The sequence below is a fragment of the Vulpes lagopus genome, chromosome 11 (genome assembly GCF_018345385.1).
Source record: "Vulpes lagopus strain Blue_001 chromosome 11, ASM1834538v1, whole genome shotgun sequence".
Taxonomy (NCBI): Eukaryota; Metazoa; Chordata; class Mammalia; order Carnivora; family Canidae; genus Vulpes; species Vulpes lagopus.
In genome coordinates this window covers 50,352,067-50,376,444 of record NC_054834.1, presented here as the reverse complement: position 1 = coordinate 50,376,444, position 24,378 = coordinate 50,352,067, and the positions used below count along the sequence as shown (strand labels likewise).

Genomic DNA, 24,378 nt, shown 5'->3' with positions numbered 1-24,378 from the left:
TTTGGCCAGGTAGGTGCTGCTGAACGTGCAGATTTCCCTCTGCTGCTTAAAATTGAAGAATCTATTTTTGTCTCCAGTAAATGTGAAAGTTGCTACTATGAACGAGGAATTCTGCCGAAGGAGTCATTTAACCGTTTGGTTTGGGCTCTTCTTTGAGAGTCTTGGACTCGGGGCAGCCCGGGTGGCTCGTGGTTTAGCACCGCCTGCAGCCCGGGGCCTGATCCTGGAGACCCGGGATCGAGTCCCACGTCGGGCTCCCCGCATGGGGCCTGCTTCTTCCTCTGCCTGGGTCTCTGCCTCTCTCTCTGTGTGTGTCTCTCATGGATAAAAAAATAAAATCTTAGAAAAAAGAAAAAGAAATAGCAAAATGGCAGAAGTAAATTTTTAAAAAAAAGTCTTGGTCTCAGCCAAACATGAACACCTTCAGTATGACAGTGATCATTTCCAAACGATGCTCATATTTTTAAATGCTCAGGAGAACCGAAAACGGTTTCAAACTCTACAGTAAGTGACTTTGAGACACTTGACTTCCAGCTCCCTAGCTATAATAGGAAACGCAGGCAGATGAACGAGGAGCACCTGGCAGGCATAGTTCTCGGGGTTTCTGTGCAGATGAGACGGAGGCACAGGGCCTGGCCCGCGGCCAGAGCTCGGTAGTGTTGGTCCACTCTTGCCCCCCGCGTCCAGCCTGTGCATGGCTCCCCCCTCCCCGGGCTCCCGGGCTCCAGCCTCACTGTCTGTGTGGTGGGGACCTTGGAGGTGGTGCTCCTGCCGGGCCTCGGCTTCCTCAGAGATAGGGACCTGCTGAGGAGGCGCTGCAGGGTCACTACCAGCGCGGAGGAAACAGTGGCGTTCAGAGGCGGGCAGTGGCAGCATGTCTCATGTCTGTCCCTTGCTCCTCACAGGAAGAGTTTGAGAAGGCCCTGGTGTGGTATGAATCGACGCTGAAGCTGCAGCCTGAGTTCGTCCCGGCCAAGAACCGAATCCAGACCATCCAGTGTCACCTAATGCTGAAGAAGGGACGGCGCTCCCCTTAGGGTACCCCTCCTTCCCTCCTCCCTCCCTCGTTCCCTAGCTCTCTCCTCTTTCTTCTCATGCTTTTCAAAAAAAGAGTAAGAAAAGAACCCAGTCATTGTCAGTATCTAATGATGTGTGTGAAAATAACTGGGTAAGACTTACAACGGGACTTTTACATAAGTGGGAATTGGTTCGTTTTGGGTTTTTAAGTTGCTTCTTTCCCCCAGCCAAACTCCGACACACAAATTTCTCAAAAGGAAAATGCAGCAGAAAGATAACCGTGTAAATACTGAGCCAGGACGTTTCTGGAGCTGTGCAAAACCTCGATGCCTTTAGGGCTTCTCTCGGTGGTCCCGCCGCCGCCTCCTCTTTGGCGGAGGACGAAAGCGCCGCACCTGCCCCACTTCCCGCCTAGCCTCTGTTGTCCGTGGGACCTGCCAAAGCCCGCCTGGTGCCAGTGAGAAGCCGCGTCGTGCGCTCTGTGCGTTAGATCCATGCCGTCCCCAGTCGTGTCCGTTCCCGGCTGCTGTGTTACAAACTCTCAGAGGTAGTTTGCAGGGGAGGAAGGGGAAATGATTTTTAAAACAAAATATTGACAACAACAAAAACTCTTAGGATCACGTGACCTTTGTAATGTTATTTATGTTGGGGAGGGAGGGGGGCCGAGAAGGGGAAATCAGCGGTGTACAACATCTATATCATTTGTACTTTAATTACAAGTCACAAGGAAACAATAAGTTGAAATCCTATATAACAGGTTTATATATATAGAATATGTATATTTGAAGCCCTCTACAGACTGAGTCTATGTTTTACTAATTCTTTGTTCGCTGTGTTACCCATCTTGGAATACGGTGTGATTGTCCGCTTCCTCTCCCTGAGGCCTTCCAGCTTAGCTCCTCAGGAGAGAGCGATGCGCCAAGGTTGAGTGTTTCCGCACAAGGCTTTTACCTCTGGTCCCAGGAGAATCAGAAACTCCAAACATTTTGGAATCTTCAAGGGCACATACTGAGAACAAAAATAAAAGTTGTTTATGAGCAAAATAGGTCTGCAGCGTGTTTTTTTATCTCAAACCCGGCTAAGGTGGACAGCCCAGAAGCCAACGATGCTCCGGCTCTGACTCGCTCGAGTCCCAGGTGGTCTCTGTCACCACCGCAGGATGAGCAGAGAAACGGCCCATCCCTGGTTTTTGTGGCTGGTGGACCTGTCTGCATACTGCGTCTGCCTGGGAAGGCTGCACGGTCAGCACGTGCTCAGGGTCGGTGCATGCCCGACCTTCCGGGATGGGGAGCAGTCTGAGCGCCGGGGCCCCGCCCCTTGGGTGGGCACTGATGCGCAGCTGATCCAGGTAGGCGTTGTGGAGGCCGGCATGCTAGCCTGCTGGTGGACGTCGGCCCTTGTCAGCAGAGGTCTTCAGTCCTGCCAGCAAATCTGCCCAGATCTAGAAATTCCTCTTTCCTTCATGTTAAGAGTCTTATTCCAAGTCTAGACCCTGATTCACGTTTGCTTCCAACAGGGAGTCCTGGCCTGGGAGGTGAGGAGCTAGCCCCTTGAGAGCATTTAACAGAGATGCCACCCGAAGAGACTTACCTGTTTGTCACCTTGGTGGATTTCTTCCCTTCTGTCATCCTGCTCACCAGCTCTTAGCTGTGTCTAGTCTCCTGCTCGTCCCTTGGGATGCTCGTGGCAGTGATGGTGTCTTTCGCTCGTAGGATTTCCGTGTGGCTCTTTTTCATCATCTCTACCCGCTCGTATTTTGTGACCTCGCCTGGTTCTGTGGCCGCGAGTCTTTAACAACCTACACATTTTCAGATTCTTACTTTTCAAATCACTATTATTTCTTGTTCATCAGGAATGAATTCTGCTTGTTGGGCATGTGGACTGCCGACCTCAGAACGCTGAGGATCCCTGGTTCTCAGTTGGTGAATCTCTGCTCTTTTGTATCCTCTCACGTCCTGGGTGATCTCATCCACTTACGCGGCTTCAGATCCTGTCTCCATGCTTACGACCTCCAAGATCCTACCTCAAGCACAGCTCGTCTCTGCTAGCCCGAAATTCATTATCCAACTGCCTGCCCCAGATCTTCACATGGTCCCAAACCATTCCTTATGCTTCCCAAAGATTCTTGTCTAGCTTTGGTCTTCGCATCTGAGTTCCTTGCTTCTAATTAATCGGGTCCAAAAAATCCTAGAGTAATTATAACTCCTGTTAAAACATAAGCCAGATTTTGTCATTACTCTTCTTAAAACCAGTGAGTTGTAGGGGATACCCGGATGGCTCAGTGGTTTAGCGCCTGCCTTTAGCCCAGGGAGCAATCCTGGAGACCCAGGATGGAGTCCCACATCGGGCTCCCTGCATAGAGCCTGCTTCTCCCTCTGCCTTTGTCCTGCCTCTCTCTGGGTCTCTCATGAATAAATAATCTTAAAAAAAAAATGAGAGGATCCCTGGGTGGCGCAGTGGTTTGGCGCCTGCCTTTGGCCCAGGGCGCGATCCTGGAGACCTGGGATCGAGTCCCACGTCGGGCTCCCGGTGCATGGAGCCCGCTTCTCCCTCTGCCTGTGTCTCTGCCTCTCTCTCTCTCTCTCACTGTGTGCCTATCATAAATAAATAAAATTTAAAAAATATATTTTAAAAAAAATGAGTTGCAATAACATAAAGCCTTACCCAAAAAACCGATCTTGCTCACTTCTCTGGCTTCATCTATTATTCTCCCTCTTACTCTTCAGCCACACTGACCTCCTATTTTGAAACTTCCATCATGCTCCTGCCTCAGAGCATATGCCTTTGCTCTTCCCTTTATCTGAAATGCTCTTCCCCCAAAAACCCCTTTTGACTCACCTCCGCATGAATGTGGGCCTTCCCAGGTCATGATATTTTAAATTGTGACCTCGGCCTCCACTATGTCCTAATCCCTTTTCCTGCTTTACTTCTCCATAACTTGAATCATTACCAAGTCTGCTGTGCATATTTATTGTCTATCTCTCCCAACCTAAAAGTAAGCTCCAACTGCAAAGGTTTTATCTTTTTTAATTTAAATCCAAGGGAGTCAGCATACAGTGTAGTAAGTTTTTAACTGTCTTGTACCCTGATGTGTCTCTAACCCCTGATACACGGTAGAGCAGAGAAAGCTGTTGAGGTGATTAATGAATGGTGCTAGACTTCCTCATATGTTTCATATCTTGTGTCCTTATTTTTTTCTTAAAGATTTTATTTATTCATGACAGAGAGGCAGAGGGAGAAGCAGGCTCCCTGCGGGAGGCTGATGCCATACTCGGGAGGCTGATGCCATACTCGATCCCAGGACCCCGGGGTCACACCCTGGGCTGAAGGCAGCGCTCAACTGCTGAGCCACCCAGGTGTCCCTTGTGTCTTTATTCAACAGGAATTAACATCTGAGGTAATCCCACAAGCATCTGGGGCTGAGGACACCACCCTATAAAGGAAGTTTTTGAGCCGGTCTCTCCTGGGACCTCTACAAGGTCCAACACACCCTCCTGTCGCTTTCTGAGGGGTTTCCACACTGTGGAGGATGATTTCGGGCCCTACCGTCCCACAGGTAGGCGGCTGAGGGTCCTGATACTTAACCTGGGGGACAGGGCCTCGTCCCCCGCTCCCGGCCCTCTATGGAGCTGAACAGCACTGCGTCTTGGCCTGAAGGCCTCAGGCTTTGTGAGCTGCCGTGTGACAGGTGGAGGGTGGGGGCCCCCGGGAGTGCTCCACGGCTCCCAGGGCGAGGAGGGGGGAGACAGCAGCTCTGTACTGCAGGTGACCACTCCCCGAGGAAATCCAGGGGCTTCCCCGGGGAACGGGGCCCTGGCAGGAGCCGCACACCTACCAACACACGGGAGTTCTGTTCTTCCCGAGGGCTGGGGGGGGGGGGGGCGGGGGAAGCCCCAGGCGCACTGGCTTGGAGTGGGCTCCCATTTCGTGCAGAGTTCACATCCTCCGGGGAAGGCAGGCCCTCCCCGCTCGTATGCGGGCCTGTCAGGGAGCCGGGGTCCCAAGGTGCCCAGCCCCTTCAGGGAGGTACCGCTTCCCACTGGAAAGAGGCGCTGACCCTTCGGGAGGAGGGCCCAGCACCGCCTTCCCGCGCACCATCGTAGAAATGGGGGAGAGCCTGGGGCCTCTGCGGGCATGTCCAGGAAGCCAGAGGCACCCCCCGATCCTCCGTCGGCAACGGCCGGGGAGGCCCGGGCCCCAGGGGTCAGGCACCAGGCCAGCTTCCACCCTTACCCTCCAAGTCCTGCAGGTGGCAGCTGGACACCAGGCTGAGGACCAACCAAGGTGAGCAGAGCGCATTGGGGCGGTCACTGGCCACCATCCAGGGTGCCCCGCTACAGGGGAGGGGAGGGGAGGGCCGCCGAGCCTCTACCCCCCCTTACCTGGCGCATCCCAAGGGCCTCAAGCGCAAGGTCATGGCACCGAGACAGGTGCCCCCTGGGGGCCCCGAGTGGATGGGCCGCTGGGCCCTGGGCTCCGCTTGCCGTGCCCTTTCTGGGGGCCCTTCCTGGGCCGGGGAGCCGTGCGCAGCGGCACAGGCCTGGGCAGGTGCCCGCTGGTGTCACCGTCTGCAGGCCTGGGGCCGCCACTACTCCCAGGGGCCCCTCCCAGCGGCAACGTTCGCGACCTTGTCCCTCGCGTGCACATGCACCTGGATCATCCCCTGGACATGGGGCTCCCAGGAACCGGGGTGCCCCGGTGCACGGGCAGGTGGGCGCCGGGTGGACAGAGGGGGCCGTCGCCCACGGAGAGCGGGTCACAGCGCCCAGGCCCAGGCGGGCAGCCTGGAGCCGCAGCACCACGGCCTCACCTGTACCGGCAGCAACCCCCCCCACGGCCCTCACCTGTGCCTGCAGCACCCCACCCCACCCCAAGGCAGCCTGCGGAGGCTGCAGAGGAGGAGAGAGCACCAGGGAAGAGTGTCCATCAGCCAAGGCCCTGGTCCCCTCCCCGGGGACAGATGGCCCCAAGAGCAGGTCCCCCTCCCCGGGACACCTCTTCCCAGACTCAGCCAAGAGCCCCAGGAGGCCTCCCGGGGCCTCTATCATCAAGAGGCAGAGGAGGGGACACAGGCCTCGGAGTCACCTTGCCGACTGCTCCGCCCGCATCCCCGGGGTAGGGGTGGCCTGGGACCTGGCTGGGCCGCCTCTGGTCACCGCCGCAGGGCCCCTGCTGCTGGCCCAGCCTGGGGGGATTCCACTAGCACTCTGTCGTCTCTGGCTGCTCCATCCTTGCTGGTGAAGCAGAGCTGGAGGCTGCAGCCCATGCCCGCGCCCGCGCCCTTCAGCGTCTGGTGGACCGGCTCCAGGCGAGGACCAGGCTGTGCCGCCAGCCCGGGGAGGCTGTCAGCACCCCGGCTCCCCACTTCCGTCGGCCATCAGCACCCCGGCTGCCTGGGCCCGGCCGCACGTGGAAGGGGGCTCTTACCAAAAAGGCATGCAGCCCAAAACATGAACCGTCGGGGGCAGGACCCGATGTGGGTTTGGCCTGGCTCCACCGTGACCGCCTCCGAGCCCAGGCGACAGTCCGTACTGCTCACCGCCAGCCTGGCCCAGTCAGCTCGTCCTGCAGCCAAGCCTGCAGAGGTCAGCAGGGGCTTGCACACAGCAGGTGCCCCGTAAGTACACTGGGGGTCGGTGGGGGGGATAGTTCGTGGAAGTCAGGAAATAGATGGAGTCTGAGGCCGAAGTATTTCCCAGGGGGTCCGCGGACTCCGTCCACCTGGTGGCGGTTCCTTCCGTCCTGACCGCAGACAGAAAAATAGGCCCGGACTCGGTGACAGGCAGCACCTGTCCCCTGCCCCCTGACCCGCAGCCTGAGGGCCGGCGGCGGGAAGGACGAGGGGAGACCCCCGCCGGGCCTCTGGGCCTCTCGCTCACACAACAGTGCCCAGACCAGAGCCAGTTGCTAGGAGAGCCGCAAGGTAGTGAGTGCCCCACACAACACTTGGAAAACGAGTTCGGAGCCAGATGCGCTGGCGTCAGCTCACAGGAGCCCGCAGGAACCAGTTGGCATCATTCTCATTTATTCTTAAGAACTGTGATGATTGTTAACATCACCTCCCAACTTCAACTTCGGGGACGTCACTTTGGGAGCTTAAACTTGGCCGTGTCGGGAATCCTGAAACCACGGAACCAGCAAACACTTTAAATCAGGCCTTTTTTTCTTTTCTGAGAGCCCATTTACTAGCAAGCTGCTGGTGGTCCCCATCTCATCCTCAGTGACTTAGCTGTTGGGCTCCCGCAGGTATATCTTAGGGTTGGAGAACAATGGCAGATTGTGTAACGGAAATCACACTGTGATTTCAATTGCAGGTGTTATTCTAGATCTGGTGTCTCCATTGTACCATATCTGGCCAACTTCTGATGCCTAACATGGTTAGAGGAATGGATGGATGGATGGATGGATGGATGGATGGATGGATGGATGGATGGTTAGATGTTTGGATAGATGGAGGGATGGACGGAGGGACGGACGGATGGCCGGTTGGATGGACGGATGGGTGGATGGATAGATGGACGGTTGGATGGATGGATGGATGGATGGATGGACAGACGGATGGACGGTTGGATGGATGGATGGTTGGATGGGTGGACAGCTGGATGGATGAACGGATGGATAGATGGTTGGATGGATGGATGGTTGGACGGATGGGTGGACGGTTGGATGGATGGGTGGATGGTTGGATGGACAGACGGATGGATGGATGGATGCAGGATGAAAGCATGTTATTCACAATAGCTAAGATACAGAAACAACCTAAACGTCTGACTAGAGATGAATGGTTAAAGAAAAGGTGGGACACACAATGGAATATTATTCAGCCATAAAAGAAGGAAATCCTAAAAGGAAGGAAATCCTACCATCTGTGACAACATGGAGGAACCCGGAGGGCATCATGCTAAATGAAATACTGCAGGCACAGAAAGACAAATACTGTATGGTCACAATTATATGTGGAATCTAAAATTGTCAAAATCGTAGAGGCAGAGAGTAGAGCGGTGGGTGCCAGGAGCTGGGGGGCAGCGGGATTATAAGAAGATGTTGGTCAAAGGGTACAAAGTTTCAATCGTACAGGATACATAAGTTTCGGAGAGGCCAAGGCCGGCATGATACATGGTATCGCATACCTGAGGTTTGCTAAGAGAGCAGACATGAAGTGTGCTCACAAAAAAGAAAGGAGAATCCTAGTTCTGTGAGGGGATGGATATGTTCATCAGCTTGATCGTGACGATCACTTTATAACATCTATATATGGCAAAACACCGAACTGAACACCTTACGTATATAGAATTCTTATGCCACCTATACCCCGGTAGAGCTGAAGGAAAGAATTACTACCAAGGCTAAGGTAGTCGCTTCTGGCCTCCTCCCAGCCGAGTAGCCTGCTGTCCCCGGGCCTGACTGCCCACAACCGTCACGAGTATTATTACTGAATGTACCGCCTTCCCTCTGGTGGGCTGCGAATACACTCGGTACCGAAGCACTTGGAAATTCCTGTAACTACAACTGAAGTCTCAGTGGTACGGGACCGACTGAGACCTACATCAGCTATGGAACGACAGCGTAGCCCCGTGTACGCCCGGGTCACCAGGTGCTGGGATAATCGCACGAAGCCGCACGCGTGAAAGAGCGCTGTGGTCGCGGGGCCCTCCTCGGAAGGTGGACGGTGTAGGTAGCGTCTCGGCTATTTCCAGATTCAAGACTAAAATGCAGATTCTTGCCAGTTACCCATCATTCAAGGATGAAAGTCTGTGACTACCTGTTAGCTTTGTCGGAATCGGCACTTCTGGGTTGGGCATAAATCTGATTCCAACTAGATAAACTGACGGATGGAGGGGGTGGGAGGGTGAGTGGGTTGATGGGAAGGGATGAGGCTGAGGCTGCGGCGTGGAAGGGGAATGTGCCTTCCTCTACAGTGGGGCGTGGAAACCCAAGACCTCACAGACGCCTTGGATCCATCCCTGGTGCCTCGGCCCCGGGTCTGGCCCGCCATCACTCACTCCGACTGTTCTGGAAGCTCCCAGTTAGCCCCCTTCTGTTCCGGCCGGCTCACCCCTCGCGGCCCCCAGAGCTGGAGCACCTTTTACATCCCGGGGGAGGACACCCTGGACAGCAGCCCCGAGGTGGCTCCCGGGTCCCCCAGCCGCCCCCACCGCCCCGCAAGCCTCCCCGCGGGGCGCTCCCCCTGCGCTGGCCCCAGCCTTGTGGTCCCCTGCCACCCCTCTCCCTGCCATACCCCTGGCCTCTCCCAATCGTCACTGTTCTCTCACCTGGACGCTGCAAGGCCTTTCCCGTGGAGAAGCTCTGGCTGGCCCGTCCTCGGGCCCTGCAGCTGAGGTCTCCCGGCCAGCGAGCTTCCCGAGTCCTGGGCACGTCCTCCACCCCGGCCCCACCCGGCCCATCGCTCCCCGGCCCAAGCTCCTGAGCCTTCGCTGCCCCCACTCTGTGAAGGGGACCCCGGGGAGGGACCCCAGTGCCGCCGGACCACCTCAGCCAGTGCGTCCTTCCTGTTCCTTTTCTACCCTGGTCTCCTAGGGGCCGGCAAGTTACCGCTGTCCCCTACGATATTGTGACTCTGTCCCGCGTGACCCCGCGACCACACCTTCGCCGCACCCCTCTCCGGGACCATCGACTCGGTCTTGCACCGCCGCCTCAGGAGGCTCCTCCTTTCGTGCACATGGACGAGCTCCTTTCCTCAAGGCTTTTTGTGAGCCTTATGTTCTTTCCCACTCAAAGTCCATACGAGGTCACTCCATCCAAGCGCAAGGCTTCAACCACTGCCAGTCCCGGACCCAACTGGAGCCCGGCCCTTGCCCCTGACTTCCAGGGCGCACGGACGGTCCTTTCCACCCCCTACTCCTGCCGGGCTCTTACAGACGTCTCCACCTCAACGTGTCCAAACAGAATTAATCTTCGACATCCACTCTTCCTCCCCACGTCCCTGTCCTACGAATGTCACTAAGGTCCACTCACACCCTGAACCCTGCTCTCTGGGAGTCATCCTAAATTCCCCGCTCCCCTTGTCCCTCACAAATTGTCACTAATAGACTTGAATTCTCCCCCTATTTCTCTACATGATGGTTCTTCCCTCTCACTCCACTGCCCTGGGCAGCCTGTGTCTCTGTCTCTCTGTGTCTCTCATGAATAAATAAATAAAAATTTTAATTTTAAAAAAATTTGGGTCCATAAACACCCCAAAGTACTGACAACAGGGACTCCAACAGATGGCTCTGCACCAATGTTCACAGCGGCGTTATTCACCACGGCCAAGGGGGGAAGCAACCCAAGCGTCCACCAACAGGTGCACGGGTAAACCGAATGTACATAGGTAAAACGAAATATTATTTAGCTATAAAAAGGAATAAAATTCTGATACCTGCCACCACACGGATGAACTCTGAAGACATTATGCTAAATGAAATATAAGTCCAACATGAAAGGACAAATATTGCATGGCTCCTTTTTTTTTTTTTAAGATTTTATTTATTTATTCATGAGAGACACACACACACAGAGAGAGAGAGAGAGAGAGAGGCAGAGACACAGGCAGAGGGAGAAGCAGGCTCCATGCAGGGAGCCCAACGTGGGACTCAATCCCGGGACCCCGGGTCACGGCCTGGGCCGAAGGCGGCGCTAAACCGCGGAGCCACTCGGGGGTCCCCTGCAAGGCTCCTCTTACCTGAAGTTCCTAGAATAGAAAACTCAAAGCAACAGACAGTAGCCCGGAGGGGCTGGAAGACAGCGGAAATGCAGAGTTACTGTTTAATGGGTACGGAGTTTGCTTGGTATGAAAAGGTTTTGAAAATGGATGCTGGCGATGGTCGCACAACATCATAAATGTTCTTAATACCACTGAATCGTACATTAAATGATAAACGTGTATCTTACCACAAAAAAACTCAAATGTTGATGTGGTACTGTGATTGACAATAAGAGAGCTATATTTGGACTTTAGGCACAGAGCTCCTAAAACCCTTGGAATTTCCTCAGTGATAAAAAGAATAAATGTCAAAGGAGCACTGGTATCCCTACGAGGCCCCCTAGAAGCCCCCGTGAGCTTGCTACTGAGGTGACTCGGGGAGGGCCGCTCGGGGCGAGGCTGGATGGCCAGGGGAACCGACGTGCATGGAGAGGCTTGGAACGGACCCTCCGGCCTGACTTCTGGGGACTTTGCAGGGCTGAAGTTTGGGTTAATCCCTGGGGCCAATGACTGAATCAACTGTGCCTGTGAAATGAAGCCGCCCCTCCAAAAAGATATACCCCCAAGGTATGGGGTTCCCGTCGCACGCTTGCCCTTAAGGCACTGTCCCGGGCGGGGGGACACCGCCTCCGGCCTGTGAGCCGACAGGCAGGGCTGTTCGAGCTGGAGGGCCGGCAGCACAGGGGACCTGGACTTGCCCGGCGTGCGACGACGGGGCCTTCACCCACGGGGCCGGGCTGCCAGAGGCTCACGGGGGCCGGGAGCGAGAGCTGCTCGGTGGACAGTGAGGAGGGGACACCGACGCCTTCCCTCAGCCCGTCACAGAGGAGCCCGGAGCCCAGGTCCGCTTTCGGGGCTCCTAGTGCTAATCCCCGGGCTCAGCAAGGCGCAGGCAGGCCTGTTTAAGGGATGGTGTGTGCTGCGGTGGGAACTGCGCCGCACAGTCCAGCAGTAGGACGGGGTCACCGGGGTCGGCCCCTCCCAAAGGTGACAGCCTTCCATCTGTCCTCCCCTGCGAACCTTCGGCCACAGGTGCCGTAAATTCAAAAATACACAGGAGCCCAGGGAGTCCCATAAGTGCGAGAGGAAGGCCCAGACGGAGGCGGCGGCCTGCGTACCTGCAAAGCGGGCTCCTTAAGGGAGTAGCCACAGCTCAGCCCCACGACTCCCACGCAGGACTGGAGGCTCAAGTTGCCAGGCCTTCCAACTCTGCAAACCAAACCAAAAACAAAAACAAAAAAAAATCTAAATTGTTCAGCAAAAATCTCCTAATCTGTTGGCAACTCATTTAAGAACTACTTTGCGACCCAAATGAAACACCTTTGCAGTGAGATCCAGTCCCTGGACTAACCATTTACAACGTCTGTTCTTCAAATTCTAGAATTTCCTATGCCACGCATTTGGCCGGGCATTCAGGATTTGCCTGCCTGCTTCTGATGGCAGAGGAGCCCATTACTTAACTAATGTTTTTTTGATAAATTCTAGTTGCTAGGAAGATCTTAAATACTAATCCACCCCCTTATACCCATCTCTCCGTGTGTTCCGACAAGTGCCCATATCCCCTCACCACCTTAGACAAGAGAAGAGCTACCCCCCGCCCCCAGCGTGGTCAGTGCCACGTTCCTCCCTGGGGTCTGGGTTGAGGACAATGGCCAAGTCTTACATCGCTCAGGAAGGATAATAATAGGTAACACTTGCTGAGCATGTATGTGCCAGGCACTATTCCAAGCCCCCCACGTATGAACTCATCCCTCAAGAGAACTCTGTGAGACACGTGCTACTATAGTCACACTTTGCATACGAGGAGACTGCGGACAGGAGAGCCTGAGGACGTGTCCAAGGTCACACACCCAGTAAGTAGAACAACCAGAACTGGAACCCAGACAGCCTGGCTCCAAAGGCAATGTTCAGGGTACCACGCGTGCCTATGGGGACGATCACACTCATTCTGTGATTCTTTGTAAATATGAAATAAGAGAAAACAATACCAGCTCTTTTTTCTGGGACCACAAAACAAATAGGTTTCCATAAAAGCAACATGAGAAATGGATTTCACTCTATGCAAAGATGTGAAAGATGAGAAAGGAGAAAGGATGGCCTTTAACCACGGAGGCTAGAGTTAGATACTGAGCAGAACTTCCTGCCATTGAGGGCTTTGAGCCCCTGGAATAGAGAATAGAGAGTTGTGCTTTCTTTCTTAGATAAATGTATGTTTTCCAAAGAAAGGATGGAGAAGACTGTTTCTGGAATTGTTCTCGCACCTGAAGCTGTGCAGAGGCAAAGAGAAGTGTTATAAAGAACTGTGGAGACTAGGAAACTTGAGTGCTTGCAGTTCCTATTCCGCATGGCTTCCCCCAGGGAGGACAGAACAGTGGTCTTCTTGGCGTATGAGCCCAGGGTCCCATGCCTGATGGATCCCAAAATGAGGGCGTGGGAAACAGGGAGATCAAAGATTCACGGATCAAATCCTGGGTCCACAAATCAACTACCTAGGTCAGAAATTAACATAAGGTACCCGGAATCTGGATATTTTAGAATGTGAACGAGCTCGAGAGATAATCTCTCCGTACCCAGTCTTCCATACCCAGCAAGAACGCCTTCTGCGATATTCCCTACAGATGGGCACGCACCTGTTGTGGATACACACCAGCCACAGCTCTTGGATGAGCCCTCACAGGTTCAAAAACGAGGGGAGGGAATCAGATAGTTTAGAAAAATCTGGAGGAAATCTGAAGGCGAGGACTAGGAAAATGGGAAGTTAGAGGAAAGCACTTGATACGTGATTTTTTTCCCAGCAGAACCTTTTCATGCATGTTCACATGAGCATGGGACGATTGTAACTAAGGCCATACAGATGGAATTTTGGAAATTTGGAGTGGCCCTAATTCCGTTGCTGATCTTGCTTTTTTTGCAACACCGAGAAGAGCTGGATTTTTTTTTTTCAGTATATTTCTTTGCCCCATTGGTGTTGGACTTGGCCTAGTGACTTGTTTTGGCCAAAGGAACGTAGGGGAACCTAACAGCACGCCGGTTCTGGGCCAAGGTCTAACTACTATACACGGTTTAATAGTTCCAGAATGTAATTTGGGCCCATTTTTTTTCCAGGAAGACACACCATATCAATTAGCACCTTTCTCCACTGACAATCCTTGAAACAGGGCCGGGCGGGGGCGGGGGGGGCAAGCCCCTAAGAAGAGATTCACACAGAGGAAGGGAGGGTAGGTGAAGAATACTGCCCTACGCTACACAGATGTAGGAGGAAGTGCGCATGGCAGGTGACCGGCTTGCCCTGAATGCACTTCGAAGTGCTGTCACTCTAAGACTGTGGCCTACGTGACCGCAGACCATCCCCTCCTGCCTGTCGGCCCACCGCCCGGCTGTAATGTGCTTTTGCTCTCAGCCTAAGCATCGCCAACCTGGGAGGCTGCGGCGGGTTGTGTGTTTGGCCCGTCTCTTCAGCGCTCCTCCCCACTGGCCTCCCGGAGCGGAAGAGTGTAGTCTTGCTCCACTTACTGGCAGCCTAATCACGACTTGCCTTGGCCAGAGAAGTGGGACTAGGATGGGGGACACTCTGGAACAGAAACCACTACTTGCCTCTCCCATTTGTGTTCTCCTTCCACCCCTGGGATCAGCCAGTCCCACAGGGCTGCGCCTTTACCTGCAGTTCCAGAATGAAGCAGAACTGCAGGAGACCTTGGTGGACCTCGCCTGTTGGAAGCTGCGGGTGATGCTGCAGGCCCCAGTCACCGAGCTGCGCGGACGGTCCCCAGGGCAGAGGTCAGCAGCTTCTGCCCTTACCGCATCTCAGGAGCACCCTAGCCGTCTCGGTGGCCTCACTGCGGTATAATCATTCACTGTAGTTCCAGTGGCCCCCACACTACCCCCCATAAGAGCTCATGTCACTTCAACTAGGTTTCCCCAGTGCTTTGCACGAGGCAGGTGTAGGGGTGAAGGGCAGGCTGCCCCACAAGGTGCCACTTTACTACGCAGAGTACTTCCAGCTGGAGACACAAAGGGCCTAAAAACTCAGGAAGAGGGGATCCCTGGGTGGCGCAGTGGTTTGGCGCCTGCCTTTGGCCCAGGGCGCGATCCTGGAGACCCGAGATCGAATCCCACGTCGGGCTCCCGGTGCATGGAGCCTGCTTCTCCCTCTGCCTGTGTCTCTGCCTCTCTCTCTCTCTCTCTCTATCATAAATAAATAAAAAATTAAAAAAAAAAAAAGACTCAGGAAGAAACTTCGACCTTCCCCCACCGCCTGGAGGAATTTCGGGAGGACCTGCTGGCAGAAGAGAGCTATCACCCGGGATATCGGATATCCTAACACGACCTAGGAAGGCAGCCGGGAAGAACCTAGCCACGTCTGTTTCATCAAAGTCAATGTCCCACCGTTTCTGGAAGCTCTAGCACACACTGGCTCAGCAAACATGTACTCCGTTTTGTTTTCCTGTGAATTGCACTCCTTCCCCTTGAGGCCCCAGGCCCCTACCCCGGTCTCCTTACTTCCAGGTGACACAGACGCCCCATTTTGTCTGTCTTGGAACCTTGGGTCTGTGTGGACGCCCGAAGTGTACACAATTAAGTGTGATTTCCCCCGGTTCATCTGTCCCATGTCAATTTGATTCTTAGACCAGGCAGAGGAACCTTAAAAAGTAGGAGAAAAATTTTCCTTCCCTACACCTAGGAACGGTGACCCCCCCCCCCCCCAAAATCACGAATGAACGAACACGTGGTCAAAGGATCCTAAAGCTTCACCCCGTCCTTTGCTCTCCACGCAGTGAAGCTCTCTCCTGGGGCCCTTTGCACGTAAGCCCCCCTTCCAGCAGGTGCCAGGTCATGAAATCAAACTCAAAGAAGTTGCTGTGCTATCCAGGGAAACGGGAAATCCGAGTAAGTCGGCCCGGAGCGTCACTGGCTTGAAGAACGTCCTCACGTTTCCAACGTTAAATGTTAAAAATGTTAAAAGCACCCAGATTCCAACACCCAGCGGGCACTGGCACAGGGGGGCCGGGGAGGCCCAGCCGGCGGCTTAGACTTCCCGTGGGGGCCGAGCCGGCTTGTCCGCGAGGCATTGGTGCGCAGCCTGTTGAGGTGTCCCTGGAACCCGGGGTTCCCTAGGCCCAGGTCACGAGGCGGCCGCGTGGCCTCGGTCCCAGGGACACTGCAGCCCAGGCCACTGGCACTTGGGAGACCGGGTGTCTTCTGTCCGTCTGTGGGGCTGCATCGTCTGCCCGGCTGGCAGAGGGCGAGGTGCTCTCTCCAGGGGGTCCATGCGCGGCAGAGGGCGCAGAGGGCGCCGACCCCGCCTCACTGAGCAGGATGGACTCCCCCTGCCCCTCGCGGGTCCCACGCTGCCTTCTGGAGCTCTGCATCAGGGGCCCCGCGCCCCAGCGGCCGCACCGAGCCGGCCTTGCTCCCCGGTACCAGGGCCAGCGAGTGCGTCCAAACCGCAAGAGCTGCCCTGGGGCGGGGGGGGGGGGGGGGGCGGGGGGGGCGGCCGCACGTGCCCGGGGACCCGCGGGGGCGAGGGCGGGGGCGGGGGCGGGACACCAGGCTGCGGAGCTGGCTCGTCTCCCGCAGGCTCCTGTTTGTTTTTCCACTGCTGTTCCCGGAGCGTGCGCGCCCAAGGGGCTGCGGGGCCGGCCGTGGGTCGCCCAGTCCCCTCCGCTGCCAGGAGCGTGGGCACCGGGGCGGGGGCGGGGGGCGGGGGGGCAGCCCAGGAGGAGGGACGGGCCCGCTTCACCCTCGGGGGGCAACCGGGTGCAGGACGGAGACAGCGTCCTGCGGCGAGGACGGCCCGGGTGGGGGCGGGGGCGGGCAGGAGGGGAGCCCGCAGGCCCGGCCCCCCCCCCCCCCGCCTCCCGCGCAAGCTGCGGAACCTGCCGGCACGAAGCACAGTCACGAGCGGAGCCAGAGCAGCGGGGCGGGCGGGGGGGGGTGCGTGGGCGGCGGGAGGGGCTCTCGGGCCCCCGCCACACACACACACACACCCCGGCTCCGAGCACCCGGGGAGGGGAGAGCGGGACGCACGGGGGCGGGGGCGCCGGGGGCGCTGTCGCGGGGGGCCCCCTACCCCCACCCCGCGGGGGCGCGCTGGGGAGGCGGCGCGCGCGGCGGGGCGGGGCCGGGCTCCTACGCAAGCGGCCGCGAGAGGGGATCCTGGGCGCAGGCCCCGCCCCCTCACGTGCCCGCGGCGCAGCGCCCCGTGCCGCCCGCGTGACCGCCGCCCCCGCCCCCGCCCCCGCCCCCGCCGCGCGGTTTCCACGCGTGGGAGGGAGGCCGAGGCGGGACGGTCCGCGCCTGGAGGCACCTGCACCCCCCCCGCCCCTGCACCCCGGCGCTGGGACCCCCGCCCTCGCCGCCCGGCTGCCGCCGAGCCTGGGGTGGCCTCGTGCGGCAGGCGCGGGTGGTGCAAGGCGGCCTCCCTCCTCCGCGCAGCGCCCCCGCCCACCCGCGACCCGAGCCCCCCCAGCGCCCTCGCCCACCCGCACCCGGGGTCCCCCCCCAGCTCCCTCGCCCACCGGTGCCCGGAGTCCCCCCCCAGCGCCCCCCCAGCGCCCTCGCCCACCCGCGCCCGGGGTTCCCACCCCCAGCGCCCTTGCCCACCCGCATCCGGGGTCCCCCCCCCAGCGCCCTCGCCCACCCGCACCCGGGGTCCCCCCCCCAGCTCCCTCGCCCACCGGTGCCCGGAGTCCCCCCCAGCGCCCCCCCAGCGCCCTCGCCCACCCGCGCCCGGGGTTCCCACCCCCAGCGCCCTTGCCCACCCGCATCCGGGGTCCCCCCCCCAGCGCCCTAGCCCACCCGCATCCGGGGTCCCCCCCCCCAGCGCCCTCGCCCACCCGCGTCCGGGGTCCCCCCCCCAGCGCCTCCGCTGTGGGTGCACGCAGGCCTGGGGGCGGAGAGGCGGCCCGGGGCACCCAAGCGGGTATAGGGGCGTCCCCCGGGCTCCTCGAGAGGCGCAGGGGCCACCTGGGGGGGCGCTTGGTGGAAGGGGGGGCGCGGGGAGGGAACACCCCCGGGCGCTGGGGTGGCGGTGCAGGCCGGGGTTGCTCGGGGTCGCCCACGGGCCGCGGTGCAAGGGGTCGAGGGAACCGGAGGCGGAGCCCAGGAGCGAGCAGGGCCCAAGGCACTGTGGCCACTGCGGCCCTCGGGGCCTGACGCTCCCTGCAGAGCCGGGCCTGCCCCCGCCCCCCGCCCCCGCACCCCTGCCTCCTGGCCCCCGGAGCGCGCCCTCCTCCCTCGCCCTAACCGCCCGCCGTCCTTGAGGACGCAGCTCTGTGCCAGCTCGGCCCGCGGCCTGATGTCGTTTGCTGCCCAGTTGCCACCGCACCGGGTACGCTGCCTGGGCTGCCCACGTTCCCCGCCCCTACGGGACCCGGCCAGCCTCGCTGCCCGCCTTGACCCTTCCCGTCCTCCATGGAGCCCCAACAGCGACTCTTTCAAAACCTGTATCAGACCGTGTCTCCCTCCAGCACAAACCCCTCCAGGGGTTTTCCATCACATCCAGGAGCAGGTGAAGACCTATGGTGACATCTGTCATGACTCCTCGGGCCCTGTCATCCGGCCCCGTCGGCCTATCCCGTGCTAGGCCGAGCCACCCTGGCTCTCCTCCTGCTTCTGGAACTCGTTCCCTGTGCCCCGGAGCCTTTACCTGCCCGCCCTCTCAAGGGGCGCGGGTCCCGTAGGAGTCACCGGGGTCACCGCGCGTCGGGCCTCTGCTCGGAAGCCTGCAGGCACCCTGACTGCCTGGTCCCGGACAGGTGGTCCTCCCAGCCCCTCTTCCCTTCCCTCCTTTCTTCTTAAGATGCGTTATCATCGTCTGAAGCTCAGCACGTTTATTTGGTGACTGTCAAGATCATGAGAAGGGAAGGTTCCTGAAGCCAGGAATATGTGTCCTGCTCACTGACGGAGGGCAGACCTGTCTCTTGCGCACTGGGTGCTCCGCCTGAGACGGGGGTGACCCCAACGGTGCTGGCCAACCAGGGGGGCCGCACAGCAAGCACCCGGTTCTGCGCATTAGGCTCCCCGGCCGGCCCCTGCCCAGGGTGCTCCTGGAGCGAGCCTCACCGTCTGCGGAGCGTCTGCGACTGGTGTCCCGCTGCTAAGGTGACCACACATGTTTGGAAGATGGCAGGAGACCATCTCTATGTGGTCACCTTCAAGTGAGTGTCCATTACAGAGCTCCCTGGAAGGCCCCCGGATCCCTGTTGCCCCCTACGTTGCAGTGACCCGCATTTTTTTGGATGAACTAGAACGAACGAAATAGCAAAGTGCGCTGCAAGTTGTAAGGCCAACTGCCTTTCAGTTTGTGCGCAGACCCGTGTGTGTCTGTCCATCTGTCTGCAGGTTGTGCCACAAAGTGAGTGTCTTATTGGTGGTCCTGGTTCAAAGCCTTTGGAAGTCCCGGGTGCCCCGTGGTGGGCTCTTCATAGAACGTGTGCTCACTCTCGGTGACCGGCTGACACCTGCTGCGGTTGACGCCAGGTGCTGTGTTGGGCGAAACAACCCCATGGGCCGGCGCTGCTTCATCCCCACTTTACATAGGGGACCACTGAGGCTTGGAGCAGTCCGGCGACTTGGCCGCGGTGACAAGGCTGGTGCGCCTCTAACCTGCGGCTCCTTCCCGGGGCCCCTGAGGACCGCTCGCTCCGCAGCATCCCGGCCCGCTGGCCTTTAGTTTCGCGCAGCCCACAGGGAAAGCCCACCTTGCGCTGGGCACGTGAGGCGAGCCCCACTTACCCGCATCCGCAGGCCTTCCCACGGTAGTGTGCGCGGGCCGCCCCCGGGGCCCGTTCAGCATGTGGATTTAGGGTGTTGGCAGGTCGGGAGGCATCCACACACACACACATACTCACACACGCTCACACTTGCCGCCTAGGGCTCTAGCTGTAGCTGTCGGCGAGGGCCACCCCACAGGAGCTGGGGCTTTTAGTGGCGGCCCGTGGCCACAGACCACCCGTAGCCCGAAGGAGGGGGAGGTACGGGACTGGGACTGAACACCCTACTGTGTTCCCTCCCGTCCTCAGTTTCCCCGCCAGGGACCCCCCCCCCCCCCCCCCGCCATGGCCGAACCAGAGATCAGAGTCTTAACGATAATCCACAGAGGTCACCTTGGGGGCAGAGGGTCACAGTGGTTCTGGAGGGGCCAGGGGGCACCCCAGCTTCTCGTCCTTGGTGCGCAGCCCAGCAAGGACCTCCATGACCTCGAAAGGCCAAGTGTTGGCGCGGCGCCGCTTGACAGCTCTGCGCAGGGCTTGCTCCTGGGCCCAGAGGACGGGCTCCGAGCCACCAGCTGGGCCTGCGCAGTACCAGGTGGCGCCGCGAGCCCCTGCCTCGGCCCCCTATTCTCCAGGCTGGGGGGGGGCGGGGGGGAGGCCGGGCCAGGGCCAGAGCCGGCCCCTCCTCCACCTGGGTGGCTGCAGCTGTGCCAGCGCTTGGGCATCTTTTTGTGAGCTAGTCGTGGACGAGGGCAGCGGGTGTGTATACAGGCCGGGGAGTCTACCGTGTCGGCGAAAACCTACTCCTGCCAGGATTTTGCACACTTCAGAACTGCGCCCCCCCCCCCCCCCCCCCAGGAAGGAGGCAGCAGGCCATGTGTGCGTGTGCAACCGGGAGGGTGGAGCGCAGCCTTTTGAAGGCGTGTCCTTGCTGTGTACGCTCGCCCGGCCTTTGCAGGAGAATGTGGGGCTGCAGTTGTGGCTAAAATATGAATGAGTGTGGTCGTGTGCAGGTGCATGAATGACTGTGTGTTTCTGTGAATGAATGCATTTGAGATGAAGTGTGTATGGGAGCCCTCGCGAGCTGGGGTGGTGGCTTGCAGGTGCTTGGCGGCCTGGAAGCATCCAGCAATCAGTGTCTACACCACAGTCTCTAAGTGCCGGGCTGGGGGAGAAGGGGAACCCTGGATTTGCTCAGAGCACCGCCCTTTTGCTGCTGCTGCTGCTGCTGCTGCTGCTGCTGCTGCTGCTGCGACAGCATGAACCACGGGCTGTTGCCTTGTCTTCCCTGAACCCCCAGGAAAGGAAGGCGGGGAAGACAAGGGCACGTGGTCAGTCTGCTATTAGTTGAAGGTTCCTCCAGACACCACAAAGTGTCCTCAGATAAACTCTAGCCCCACAGCCTCCTGACCTGCCCTTAACACTCCTCCTTGGGGCTGAGCGAGGGGCCGATGAGTCGCAGGCGGGGGGTGGTTCCCGGGTGGCCCCCGCATCGCTGACCCCAGCCCAGCGTGGTAGGAGTGTGGTCTGGACACGCTTGAGGTCGACAACGTGTTACCCCCTTCTGCGTCAACCACACTGCAGGGAAAGGTCCTCAGTCTTGTAGGAAACCGTGATAAGCACAGAGGACTGAGTAATTACGAAATGGAAACCCCACGTGGTGGGTGTACCCCAAAAATATCTAAGGCCCGCTCAGCTTTAGGTCAAATGATTTAAATACGTGTTGGGCTCTCTTTGTCCCCCACCCAAGGCCCCCCTCGTCCCTTGCCATCCAAGTGGCCTCCTCAGAGGGCCCTTGTGCACAATGGTCCTAAGTAGTCCCCTCATTAACAGTCTCAGCAGAGGCCCAAGACTGAATGGGTCAGAGAAACCAAATCCTCTTATTACAGAGAGGCCCAAGTGCAGCTCCTTGGAGGAGAGTGGGTCAGAGAGAAAGGGTTGGGGAGCAAGAAATGTGGGGAACGAAGACTCTGCAAAACTATCGTAAACTACCTCCTCCGAGAACAGAAAAATCTAATATCCACGCCCCCCCGCGCCGCGCCAAAGCTCTGCGAGTCGCTAAGCCTCCCTCACCTCGCTTCTGTCGGGGCGGCCCCTCTCCAGTCACGTATGTGACCGTTCACAGGTGTGTACAAAACCGTGCGGTCGGACGCGGGAGCGGCATGGTTGGCTCTGCGGAGGGCGCAGTCGTGCCCCATAAAAAGGGAGGTTTTTTAGTAAATGCAGAATCGTATAATGCAGTCACTGACCGCCTTGAAGCCCCCTGGCGCCGTGTATCCCGGCTGTGGTGGGCCGCGGCTGGGTCCCCTCTGCCAAGCAGCCGCGGGAAGGACCGTCCAGGAGCCTTTGCCCATGACCGTGCTGTCCTTGCCAAGTGTGGATGTGCTGGTGCTTTGTGTTTGTATGAATGGGGGTTGCATGTGCTGGTCAAAGGCCACGTGAGACACGTGGGGTGGGAATTATATCTTAAAAAGATGAATTGGAAAAAAAACGAAGCAGGGAAGTGTGAATGGCATAAATCTCTGCCACGGTGCCCCCTCTTCCCTCTCACCCACTGCCACCGCAAGGTGCACCTGTTTTATTAAAATTAATTCCTGGCTTTGCAAATAACAATAGATCGATATCTGCACTTGAGTTTCACCCTCCCTGGGACCACACTGCTCCAAACAACAGTTTTTAGAGAGCTGCAACACAAAAGATACCGCAGTCAGCTCAAGCAAGGGGTTATTTTTAGATCAGAAAAAAAAAAAAAAAAAGAGGGGAAAGGAGGGGAGGGGGAAAAAAAAGGAGTTCTGGGTTTTGCAATCTAATTTGGTCCCTTTTCTTAAGGGAAAAAAAAATCCCATCAATGGCATTTTCCATACAATCTGATTCCTATTTGGCTCCTAGAAAAAGAAGCAGAGATCTAGGGCTGAAAATTCTGGAGTTTTATGGCTGATTCCAGCTAGTAGCCTTTCTTCACCAGGCTCCAACTGAATTAATTTGATACTATTTTTGAAAGTCAGTGTTTCTAAGGGAGACCTAATGACGCACTGACGTCAATGCAGGTCAATAGCACACACTGCTGGAACTGGGCGTGCTACACGGAGCCAGAGCTGGAGCCTTTTCAAACAGCCCCAACTCTGCAAATATCCCAGTTTTGCAGGGGTGGGGGGGGCGAGGGTGGGGGGGGAAGCCAGGGTTTGAGTAGCACGGAGACCCCCACCACTGCCCCCACCCAACGCCTTCGGAATTGATGCATGTTTTCCTGATGCAAAAAAAAGAAAGAAGAAAATCCACACAGATACAATCAGACGCACTGCAGTGCCAAAAAAAAAAAAAAAAATCATACCTGTCAAAGGGACTGTATGTGATCCGTGCACACACACATTTACGTTCAGAATGCAATGCATATTATTAGGGTCTGTCTATAAATAGATCCCGGGAGCGTGTGCATGGGGACTCGGTCCCCAAGCCCGGTTTTTGAACGTGGGCGATGAGTTCTTTGCTCTGATCAGTTACTCGGGAGGTGCCTGGAGGTGTGGGGGTGGGCACGTGGGCGGGGGGCTGCCTCCTTCTCCTTCCCTCCAGCTCCCCCTCCTTTCCCCTCTTTTCCTCTCTCCCCCCCCTCCTCGCTCACCTCCCCTCTCCTCGCCCTCCATCCCTCTCATTTCCTCCTCCTTTTCTTCTCCCTCCTTCAGCCTTCCCCACCCTTTCTTTCTTTCTCTCCCCCTCCCTCTCTCCTCTCCTTTTCTCCCCCTCCCTACCTCCCCCTCCCTCTCCCTTCTCCCTCTCCCTCCAAGTCTGGCACTGAACGCGAACTGTTTTGCTTTGCTCCGGGAAGAGTGCAGACACAGAACGTGAAATCCCGAGCTTTTTGCGTGGTGCATTTAGAATGCTTCCTTATTTATATTACCCTCATTCCCCCACCCCACCCACCCCCTCACCAGTCCTTCCAAATTTCCCTAGAAATCTATGTAGAGCGCGCGGAGGGGAACATTTGCACAAAAAGTGAAGGAGCTCGCCAAGGTAGGTTCTACCGTGCACTGTCTTGTGTTTGGCTTCTGCAAAGTTTATGATGTCAGTTGGTGGATGTTTGGAGGAGTAGGTCTGTGTGACTGGCCATGATTACTGCCTTTTTCACTGAACAATTATATTTGTACCAATTGCCTAGACTTCTCAGGCAGGATTTCTGTGGTTGTGTGTATGTGATTTTTGCAGGAGGCAGACCAGTTGGAAGAGGAGCCTGTGGTGTTAAACTGAGGAGAGGATGCTCCCCCGCACCCCCCCATCCTAATGTTTTGTGGGGGGGGTGTCGAGGAGGGGGATGCTGTAGTGGGCAGGTGCTTCTCCCACTTTTGTCCGATTTTGGATTGATTCTCATTCACCAAGTGTCTTCATTCTTGTCATCATTTTGCCCATGAAAATTTAGTTGCAAAAAAGGGCTTCATGAAGTCAGAGCAAAGTGGGGGAGCGTGGGGAGAGGCAGGCAGGGCCCGCCAGTGGTGATGGTTAGTGGTAACATTTCTTGCATAGAGAATTTAATTTCTCTTCTCATGATTTGGGGAAAATGCTAACTCTTTAATGGGTGCGATCGGAAAAAAAAATTTTAAAGCCCCACTAGTGGGTAAAATGAAATTTAAAAAAACAGAAACAAAACACATTTCCATTGCAAGAGCAAAACCTGCTACAGCTCACAACCACCTGTAGAGGGAAATCTTTATGCATGATTTCTTGGGCCGGTAGGGGAGAGGAAAACCGCCTGAAAAGGCGCCTGGCAAACTTTGCAGCCTGAGGACCGCAGAGGCTGGACGGGCGCGCGGGGGGTGGGGGGTGGGGTGCGCAGGCGGGGGGGGGGGGGGGGGGGGGGGGCGACGGCCAGGGCCTCTCAGCCGCACAGGCGGCCTCCTTGCCTCGGGTGCAGGGTCCCCACGGGCGCGAAGGGGACCCGCTGCTGCCGGGGCG

At 57.5% G+C, this 24,378-nt stretch overlaps 1 protein-coding gene across 2 annotated transcripts in view; it reads left to right on the top strand.

Annotated features, from left to right (window-relative positions):
- The window catches only part of TTC17 (tetratricopeptide repeat domain 17), a 115,945-nt gene extending 113,885 nt beyond the window's left edge, over window positions 1-2,060 (top strand). For both annotated transcript variants that reach the window (XM_041722570.1, XM_041722569.1), the window contains one exon: window positions 906-2,060. In XM_041722570.1, the coding sequence (XP_041578504.1) occupies window positions 906-1,037 (132 nt within the window). In that variant the 3' untranslated portion in view covers window positions 1,038-2,060. The remainder of the gene's footprint in view (window positions 1-905) is intronic.
- The last annotated feature ends 22,318 nt before the right edge of the window (window positions 2,061-24,378 follow it).